We start from the raw sequence: 10731 nt of genomic DNA, 5'->3' as shown, positions 1-10731 counted from the left end.
CCAATTTAACTTAAACAAAAATCTGAGGAACATCTTCACTGAGTCCTAGATAGATATGTATGTGAGAGTTGTGGAATTTTAGTGTCTCACTGGCCTCATAAATTCCAGGCTTCAGGAAGTTGTTGCTTAAAAAATTTCAGAGATGATTTTGTTTGTGGCTTTTCTCAGGAAAAGCCTGAGTTTGCTGCAGTATTTAGCAACTTTTCTTCTCCAAAAAACCGTAATACTTCCTTTTTAGTGGATTGTAGCTTCTTAAAAAAAAAAAATGTAATCCTAGTCTTAGAACAGATTAATACCATTACACCATTTCAGAGATAGATCTGTGCATCCTGTGGGTGCTTGATACATTTTTTTGTCTAGTTGATAATGGCATGGATGATAAAGTCAGATTTTAAGTCAATATGCAAATCCTGAGTATGTAGAAAATTAAATGAGCTTTAAAAATCGATGCACTAGCTTCAAGATAAAATATTATCTTTGAGCTGGGCGCAGTGGCTCAAGCCTGTAATCCCAGCACTTTGGGAGGCCGAGGCGGGCAGATCACGAGGTCAGGAGATCGAGACCATCCTGGCTAACACAGTGAAACCCCGTCTCTACTAAAATACAAAAAATTAGTTGGGCTTGGTGGCGGGCGCCTGTAGTCCCAGCTACTCTGGAGGCTGAGGCAGGAGAATGGCGTGAACCTGGGGGGCAGAGCTTGCAGTGAGCCGAGATCGCGCCACTGCACGTTCTACCCAATAAAAAATTATTCTGGAGAAAATCTGCAGAAAATACCCTAGTCACCTTTCTCGGCCTCTCAGGTTTGAATTGGCAGGCTGACCACCCTTTAGGTGAAAATGCTGGAGTTTTAAAACAGTGTTGAGAAAAGAAACAAAGTACATACAGTTTACAAGGAAACTGTAACATAAGGAATGCAAACAGGTTCTTCCTATTAGAGTTGCTCATTGATTTTAGTTTTTTGTACATTTGTTACAAGCCTCAGATTGTTTTACTCTGAATCAATTGAAAGTGCCCTCAGCTAGCCATTTACAATTCCCATGGAAGCCTATGTAGCTACATACATACAATTGCAATTTGCTCGGCATAGCTCTTTAATAAATTCATTTGATAATGATTTTTGCTTAGAAGAACAGAAGTCTTGTGTTCTCACTTCCCTGAGGATGCTCAGAGGAGCACAAACCCATAAAACTGAGGAATCCTTTCTTAAATGGATCTAAATTCACATTAAGTGCTGAGCTTTAACTTTCAAAATGACTGACAATGGCCTTCTGCTTTCTTCTCTACATAAGCCTCGGGACATGACTCACCAAGCATTTCTTTTCTTTTAATGAGAAATACAATTCAGAATCTTCATAAATGCTTTCATATGGTTTTAAATTTTAATAACTTGGATTGTAGGCAGTATAGAAAAAAATCTAAGTAGCATTTTTCATAGTATTAAAGTGAGAGTGGCTGGGCACGGTGGCTCATGCCTGTAATCCCAGCACTTTGAGAGGCCGAGGCGGGTGGATCATGAGGTCAGGAGATCGAGACCGTCCTGGCTAACACGGTGAAACCCTGTCTCTACTAAAAATACAAAAAATTAGCCGGGCGTGGTGGTAGGCACCTGTAGTCCCAGCTACTCAGGAGGCTGAGGCAGGAGAATGGCGTGAACCTGGGAGGCGCAGCTTGCAGTGAGTCGAGATCGCACCACTGTACTCAAGCCTGGGCGAGAGAGCGAGACTCCCGTCTCAAAAAAAAAAAAAAAAAAAATAAGTCTGACAAACTGTGTATCACTACTATAGACAAGGAAAATGTTGTCATGGAACTGAATATCTTGGTCATGAGAAGAAACCACAGAGTTCATGACTAGAAACATGTACTGTATTCTAATAAGCTACTATCTTGGCTTTTAAAGTTTTTTTGTTTGTTTTTGTTTTTGTTTTATTTTTTGAGACGGAGTCTCACTCTGTCGCCCAGGCTGGAGTGTGGTGGTGCAATCTCGAATCACTGCAACCTCCGCCTCCCGGGTTCAAGTGATTCTCCTGCCTCAGCCTCCCGAGTAGCTGGGACTACAGGCGTGTGCCGCCACGCCTGGCTAATTTTTTGTATTTTTAGTAGAGACGGGGTTTCACCGTGTTAGCCAGGATGGTCTCGATCTCCTCACCTGGTGATCCACCCACCTTGGCCTCCCAAAGTGCCGGGATTACAGGCGTAAGCCACTGCGCCCAGCTAGCTTTTAAAGTTTTAAAAAGGATTTGTTCAGACATGGAATATATTTATGTATATTACTTGTGTGCTGTACACACAGAGGAAATGTATGTTTGTCATGTATGAATGGCTTCCGTTTCTCTGTAATTGATTTGTAATTATAATAATAAAACTTAGCTTCTCATCAAGACAGTTGTTTTTGTTTAATGAGCTCAGTCCTCAAGCCTAACATTTGTATTCCCAACAAGGTTGTGAGGAAATTATACTTGTTATACTAAGGAATTTGTTGAAGAAAATCAAATCACTTGCTGGGATACACACCTTTCTGCTTCTTGCAGGAGGCATCAAGCAGAGTCTAAGAGCAATTATTTCCCTCACAATGTTTTATTCATTGTCCAATAGAGTTATACCCATAGAACTCAATAACCCAAGTTACTTCCTTTCACTCTCATTCATTATTCACCATGACAGAATGCCTGTCCTCTACCAGAGGATCCCTTAGACCAGGTGCCAGGAAAGCCTGCGGGTTTCTTGGAAATAAGATGCAGTTACTAGGACCACACTTTCCTAACAAACAGTGTGTCTTCTCAGTTAATGGAAACCCTGCTGACTTCAATGAAGTCTTTCCACTTGGAGATCTGAGAGGGCAGTCCAGTTCTCTTAATTGCTACAGTTCCTAAATGTGGCTGGGTGTGGTGGCTCAGGCCTGTAATCCCAGCACTTTGAGAGGCCAAGGCAGGAGGACTGCATGAGCCTAAGAGTTCGAGACCAGCCTGGCAACACAGTGAAACGCCATCTCTACAAAAAATAAAATTAGCAGGACCTGGTGGTATGTGCCTATATCTCAGCTACTCAGGAGGCTGAGGCTGGAAGATCGCTTGAGCCCAGGAGCTCAAAGTAACTGAGCTATGACTACCACTACGCTCCAACCTGGGCAACAGAGCAAGACCCTGTCTCAAATGTAAAGAAATAGGCCAGGCACGGTGGCTCACACCTGTAATCCCAGCACTTTGGGAGGCTGAGGCAAGATCACCTGAGGTCGGGAATTTGAGACCAGCCTGGCCAACATGGAGAAACCCCATCTCTACTAAAAATACAAAATTAGCCAGGCATGGTGGCCCGTGCCTGTAATCCCAGCTACTCGGGAGGCTGAGGCAGGATACTTCCTTGAACCTGGGAGTTGGAGGTTGCGGTGAGCCGAGATCACGTCATTGCACTCCAGCCTGGGCAACAAGAGAAAAAAATACATATATATGGAAGCAGTAATGAATCGACAGCTGTGGTTTTTCTTGTAAACTACTACGAGGGCTGATCAGGTGACGGTCCTATTACACGAACTCTGAGTGAATGTTCCAAGGTTCATTCCTGTTACTGGATGGCCCTAGGCCTAATGCAATGAGATGGATCTTTAAACAAAGACCCTGAGGCCTGCACATGCTTAGAGCCCTTACCGTCCTGTGCAAATACCTGAGGGCTGACAGCATGAACTTTGATACCAGCAGTCTTGGGTGTGAAGCCAGCTGTGCCACATACTACCAGCAAGTAACTAAATTTCTCTAACCTTTTCCCTTGTGTATAAATAAGGGGATATTTATACCTAGTTCACATAAAGTAGATGTGGAAATGCCTACCTCAGTGCCTAGCACATAGTAGGTACACAGGAAATTGTCTTCTTTTTTTTTTTGAGACGGAGTTTCACTCTTGTTTCCCAGGCTGGAGTGCAATGGCGCGAACTCGGCTCACTGCAGCCCAAACACCCGACCTCAGGTGACCTGCCCACCTCAGCCTCCAAATTGTAGTAGGAGCCATGACCTGGTTTTTTTTTTTTTTTTTTTCTTGTTGCCCAGGCTGGAGTGCAATGGCGCAATCTCGGCTCACTGCAACCTCTGCCTCCTGGGTTCAAGTGATTCTCCTGCCTCAGCCTCCCGAGTAGCTGGGACTACAGGCATGCACCACCATGCTTGGCTAATTTTGTATTTTTAGTATAGACGGGGTTTTGCCATGTTGGCCAGGCTGGTCTCAAACTCCTGACCTCAGGTGATCCACCTGCCTCAGCCTCCCAAAGTGCTGGGATTACAGGTGCGAGCCACTGTGCCTGGCCCTTCATTTCTTAATTACCTTATTATTGGGAAGTGCCTTATTAATGTATGGAAGAATGAGAATCTAGTATCAATAGAAGGGAAGAACCAGGAAAGTAAAAAAGGGAGAGGAGGCAAAGGCAGAGAATTCAACAGCTTCTGGCTCTCCAAGAAGCTTGCCTTTTTTATTGATTGATTGATTGATTGATTGATTGATTGAGACAGGGTCCACTCTGTCACCCAGACTGGAGTGCTGTGGCAGGATCTTGGCTCACTGCAACCTCTGCCTCCCAGGCTCAAGCAATTCTGCCTCAGCCTCCTGAGTAGCTGGGACTACAGGCACGCACCACTACCGCCTGGCTAATTTTTGTATTTTTAGTACAGACAGGGTTTCACCATGTTGGCCAGGCTGGTCTGGAACTCCTGACCTCGTGATCTGCCCGCCTCAGCCTCCCAAAGTGTTGGGATTACAGGCGTGAGCCACTGCACCTGGCAGTTTTTTTGTATTATTAGTAGAGACGTGGTTTTGTCATTTTGGCCAGGCTGGTCTCGAACTTCTCACCTCAAGTGATCTGCCTGCCTTGGCCTCCCAAAGTGCTGGGATTACAGGCATGAGCTACCGTGCCTGGCAGGACTTGCCTTTAAATGGCTCAGGTACTTGAGCCTGAAGTTGACCTATAAGAGCACTGATGCTCAGAGAGGATCCTGATTTCTCTTTCTAGGGAAGCTGGATCTCCACACTCTAAACCGAAGTGGGTTCTTTGGCCTTTAGCCTTAATGGCACTCTAAAGTTTGTTCTTGGATAGATTCTGCAGCATTTACATTTTCTTTTCCTTTTTTTTTAAATTTTGAGACAGAGTCTAGTTCTGTTGCCCAGGCTGGAGTTTAGTGGCATGATCTTGGCTCACTGCAACCTTCGCCTCCAGGGTTCAAGCGATTCACCTGCCTCAGCCTCCTGAGTAGCTGGGATTACAGGTGCCCACCACAACGCCCAGTTAATTTTTGCATTTTTAGTAGAGACGGGATTTAACTGTGTTGGCCAGGCTGCTCTCGAACTCCTGACCTCATGATCCACCCACTTCGGCCTCCCAAAGTGCTGAGATTACAGGCGTGAGCCACTGCGCCTGGCCTGTTTTTTTGTTTTGTTTTGTTTTGTTTGTTTTTTTTTTTTGAGACGGAGTCTCACTCTGTTGCCACACTGGAGTGCAGTGGTGCGATCTCGGCTCACTGCAACCTCTGCCTCCCTGGTTCAAGCGATTCTCTTGCCTTAGCCTCCTGAGTAGCTGGGATTACAGGCGTGTGCCACCACACCCAGCTAATTTTTTTGTATTTTTAGTAGAGACGGGGTTTCATCATGTTGGCCAGGCTGGTCTTGAACTCCTGACCTCAGGTGATCCACACGCCTCGGCCTCCCAAAGTGCTGGGATTACAGGCGTGAGCCACCATGCCGTCCTACATACACATTTTTATGGGAAGAGAAATCACAGCTTTCATCAACCACTCAAAAGAGTTCAGTGATTTGAGAAAAGTTAAGTAAGATGCACACAGCTACAGACTGGTGCTAAGCACTGATGCCCCAATCTGTATTTTATAGAAATCCTAGATCCACCATCGCTGCTGTTCACCCTCTCCCACCCATCCTGACCCAGACCCAGATGAAATAGGCCCTAATGCCTGCCCTTCAGGTCACTTCCTGAATAACCAATGGCTTGGAAAAAAAAAAATCTTTAATGGAATCTGTGCTCAAATAATATGTTACAACAAAAATATACAGAATGTACACAATACAAAAATACTTAGAAACAAACATTGCAGTTTGCGTTTTGTTTTTTCCACTTACTCAAGTCCTCGGAGGGGCAGTTCACCGTTGGACACTGTTTTTAAGGCAGAGGAGAACCGTGCTTTCCAGCCAGCACGGGGAGCAACATGAGTGATGCCAGGAAGGGCTTTCACGGCACCCAGGGAATCTGCATGACGTATTTGCAAATGAAACTGGACGCTGGGGGAAGATCCTGGCTTGGTGAGCAATGGCTCCCCTAATCCTCTGGGCAAGAATGGTTCTCATGGAAATCGACAGTCCTATTAGCTGGCAAAGAGCCTCATTAGGGAGCTTTTCCTAATGAAAAAATGAATGATGAACGGTGTCATTCAAGCGAAATTTCTCCTTTGAAGGTTTGTTTTCCCTTCCCCAGTTTCTGTGATTCCTCTCCTGTTTAATGAGAGCCAGTAACTCTATGGCTGCTGTTTGGGGATTCCCCAGCTTTCAGTTTCTGTATCCTGTGGATAAAAGGCCAACCTACCTCCACCAGCCTGAAGATTTATACACCACCCTCTGGGCCGGCAGCCACCTCAGACAAGGAAAGAGGCAGGGAGGACACGGCCAGCCTTGGCCATGGGGAAGTGCTGCTGAGAGGGTGGTGGGACCTGCTGAGGAGAAAGCCAGAGGCCACAAAGGGAACCCCTCTGACCAGACAGCTGCCTCCTGACCTGGGGAGAGGCCTGGGTCAGGTGAAGTGACCCTATGACCCCGCCCTGTGGCCCCGCTTGGAAGTCATGGTTGGGAGAGGGGGTGGAGGTGGGTGTGTTGACAGGGAACAGCTGGGGCCGGTGGTCTAAGGTGTAGACGAGGGTCCTTGGCAGCAGAGGACACACTTAACATGGTGGGAGACACGATTCCGCCTCCACTGTCCTTCTCAGTAACAAGCTTCCCTGGGAGTCCCCGAGGGAGCTGAGTGCTTCTGTGAGGGATTTCTAGAGTCTTCTAGTTCAATGCTTTCTCACCCCTGAGAGAGGAAGCCCCCTCTCCAGGTCATACCAGACAAAGGTGGAACTCTGCTCATTCCACCCACACCACAGAAGCCCCAGGGGCCAGGACAGGAATCTGGAGGGGATTCTCCATCCCTCCAGGAAAGGACCTCATCACTCAGCTTAGTGCGGCTGCAGCCCAGGCAGAGGCAACAATGTCCTGGCTCCTTCTGCGTCTTCCCCCGGTCTTCCCTGAGCCCAGCCCCACAGCCTCAGAGCCTCCTCCTCTAAGGCACTGACTTCCATCTACATCTTTCTATCTCTAGGGCAGAGAACGGTGGGCAGGGCACACACAAGACGCCCCAGGCTGACGCAACACCACCAAAGACGTGGGCCCACAGTGCCACAGGCTGTGGCCCTCAGCACGGCACTGGCGCGAGGGAGCAGGACCTAGGGAACTACATATGTGGATGAGGCCAGGGCAATCTATTTAGCAGTGGGCCAAGATGGGGTATGGCTGGGGCTCGCCTGCCAGTAAGTGAGTGAGGCCATTTACATGTAGTCACCAGGATGGGAAGCCACTGTGGCCCAAGACCCCAAATGCCTGGCCTGACTGACCCTGGACCCCGCTACACTCAAGTGCCTGGATGGGCACGAGGCTGGAGGAAGACCGTTCCCACACTCCTGCCCCTGTTTCGGGACACGCCCAGCCCCCTGCCTCCTCCCAGGCCTGGCGTTCTTTGTTCTTCTGGGCTGTCAGTGGTCGAGAATTCCAAGAGCACAATAAAGGGAGTGTCATCTTTTGTCAAAGGTCATCCTCATGCCCTCCATTCGGGGCCTGCACCAGCTCCTATTAGGAGGGTCATTCCCCCCATCTTGTTTTCCCACCTGTAAAATGGGGTGGGGTGGATTTGATAACCACTGTGTTCTCTCCCGCATCGAAGCCCCTGAGGTTACTGGCTGCCCTCCCTCTGAGGTTCATCCACGCACCCAACAATTCTCCCAAGGCAAAGTTTTCCAACTAAATTTGACTTCCTCTTCCTGTAGCCTCCTGTCCCCCTAACTCAAAGTGATACATGGCCTCAACATTCCTACACCAGCCTCTCTTGCACCCCCAAAGCTCTTTCTCTCCTAAGGGAGATAGGATGGAACCTTTTTGGATATGAAGGCCATCTCAGAGGGAAACAAGAGCTGAACCTGGCAAACCTCAGCATCCAAGGATCCCCGGAGGCCTTGAGCTCTCCCTCCAGCAGCGCCATTCTGCCACCAGTCAGTGATGCTCAGGGGCAGGTGTGGAAGGGACAGGAGATGCGAAGGAAGGGGGCAGGCTTTGTCAAAGCAAGGACACTCAGCAACCATAGCACACCATGGTCTCTTACCTCTCACGGACGCCCACGTGGGCCCCCTGCATCCGCCATGCCTTCTCTGCCGGCGCTGACTTGCCTCAGTGACCTTTCCCGTCACACACACACACACACACACACACACACACACACACACACACACGCATGAATGTTTCAAAACACTGTCTCCATAACCAAAGAGAGGCACAAAGTAGTGTTAGGGCAGCAAAAGGAAAGAAAAAGACCCTAAAACAAGGCTGGGCATGAAGGCTGGGGCACCGGTGTGAGATGCCAATATCCTGGAAGAAAGGGAGGGAGAAGTCTGAAGCTGGTCCTGGGTCGTCTTCTCCAGGGTGGAACTTGGAATGAAGTTTATTCCCCCTGCTTGGGTCCCTCTCACTGGGTACCCCCAGCACAAGAGGGGGCCTAGAGCCTACAGCCTCCCTGCTCTGCCCAACCCAGGCACAACAGATCATGCCCCAGTGCCCACCAACCAGCTCAGGAGGGCACCCTGGTTTCAGCCAGGTCACAGCTGACATGTCCAGTAGGCCCTCTTCTTACTGGAGCTCCAGACCCAGCAGGTGTCAAGGAGACACCACACGGCCTGTAATTATCTCTGAGCTAGAGAGGGGCCATGCCTGGCTGCAACAACCCTCGAGCCTTCCCATGTCTCTTAGGGTCTCTGAGGGTAGAGGATGAGGAAGAAGCTGCTGCTCAATCGCAGCAGCGAGGCCCCATGGAAGAAGCCCAGCCCAGGTGAGGGAGGGCCACTCTCACACCCCACCCCAGACCTTCACCCTGGCCCGATGTCATCAGAGCAGCCGAGAAAAACAACAGCAGCCACATCAACTCCTCCGCCAGGTGCCTTTCAGAAAAGGGTCTCCACTGTGTGTCCAAATCTAAACACAAACATTATAGCGGCCCAGAGTCTTCTGTCCTCGCCTGCCCGGCCTAGTTAAGCTGGTGATGAGAAGAAACCTCGAAGGCGCTCCCTGTGGGTGCTGCTTTTCCCTCCCCTCCCCGACCTTGGGCCTCCAGCCCTCAGGGGGGAGGCGGCAGCTTCAAGTCCAGCAGGGTGTAGGCAAAGATGTTCCAGAAGACGGCGAACAGCACGAAGACGGTGTACATGGCCACAAAAATCCACCACAGTGACTGGTCCTGGAGCCTCTGCTCGTAGTTCCTCAGGACCACCACGCCCAGGGTGATGCCCACAGCCACGCCACCCAAGTGCGCCATGAAGCTTGGGTGAGGGCACGGGGGATAGGCCGATGGGTGGAAGCGGAGCCACACGGCCCGCCCGAACTCCATGCTCACTGCAAGGGGAGGAAGCAGAGAGATGTCACAGGAGGGCCCTGAGCAGGGGCTGAGGGCCTTCACTTCATCACCCACCCATGAATTCATTCCCTATTAGGCCAAGCACCATTCTCTGCACTGGGGACACAGTAGTGAAGGAGGCAGGTAAATCTCTTCCCCCAGAGCTTACAGGGTCTAGCAATAAACCAGTAAGCGATCACATACATAAGATAATTTCAGGAAGAGAGACATCTATGGGGGGAAACAGGTGATGTAAAAGCAATGCCTGGTTTAAGGAGGGAAATTCTTTAGCTCAGGGAGTCACGCAAGACCTCTCTAAAGAGGTGACATTTGGCCGGGCACGGCGGCTCACACCTGTAATCTCAGCACTTTGGGAGGCCGAGGTGGGTGGATCACTTGAGGTCAGGAGTTCGAGACCAGCCTGGCCAACATGGTAAAACCCTGTCTCTACTAAAAATACAAAAATTAGCTGGGTGTGGTGGTGGGCTCCTGTAATCCCAGCTACTTAGGAAGCTGAGGCAGAATTGCTTGAACCCAGGAGGTGGAGGTTGCAGTGAGCTGAGATTGCGCTACTGCGCTGCAGCCTGGGCGACAGAGCAAGACTGTCTCAAAAACAAACAAAAAAAGAAAACCCCGACCCCAACAAACTGCTGAATTGACCGCTTAACAGATTCTTTTTGTTGTTCTTGTTGACACAGGTCTCACTCTAGGCTGGAGTACAGCGGCACCATCACAGCTCACTTCAGCCTCAACCTCCCGGGCTCAGGTGATCCTCCCATCTCAGCCTCCCAAGTAGCTGGGACTACAGGCACCCACCACCACATCTGGGTAATTAAAAAAAAATTTTTTTTTTTTTGTAGAGATGAGGTCCTACTATGTTGCTCGGGCCTGAACTCCTGGGCTCAAGTGACTCTCCTGCCTCAGCCTCTCACAGTGCTAGGATTACAGGCATGAGCCACCACACCCAGACCCTTAACAGATTCTAAGATGCCTTCATCCTGATCACCAATCCACGCTTCTTGTGTGAACTTCTTGGGTCAGCCAGTCAAGTGGGGATGAGT

The 10731-nt window shown here is 49.3% G+C and overlaps 1 protein-coding gene across 3 annotated transcripts in view; it reads right to left on the bottom strand.

The window, feature by feature from the left end:
* Window positions 1-8555: 8555 nt before the first annotated feature.
* RHBDL3 (rhomboid like 3) overlaps window positions 8556-10731 on the bottom strand; it is a 57604-nt gene continuing 55428 nt past the window's right edge. For all 3 annotated transcript variants that reach the window (XM_032162933.2, XM_032162935.2, XM_032162934.2), the window contains one exon: window positions 8556-9669. In XM_032162933.2, coding sequence (XP_032018824.1) covers window positions 9398-9669 — 272 coding nt within the window. In that variant the 3' untranslated portion in view covers window positions 8556-9397. The remainder of the gene's footprint in view (window positions 9670-10731) is intronic.

This window comes from Hylobates moloch, unplaced genomic scaffold (genome assembly GCF_009828535.3).
Source record: "Hylobates moloch isolate HMO894 unplaced genomic scaffold, HMol_V3 SCAFFOLD_10, whole genome shotgun sequence".
Taxonomy (NCBI): Eukaryota; Metazoa; Chordata; class Mammalia; order Primates; family Hylobatidae; genus Hylobates; species Hylobates moloch.
This window is presented reverse-complemented; position numbering and strand designations above follow the sequence as displayed.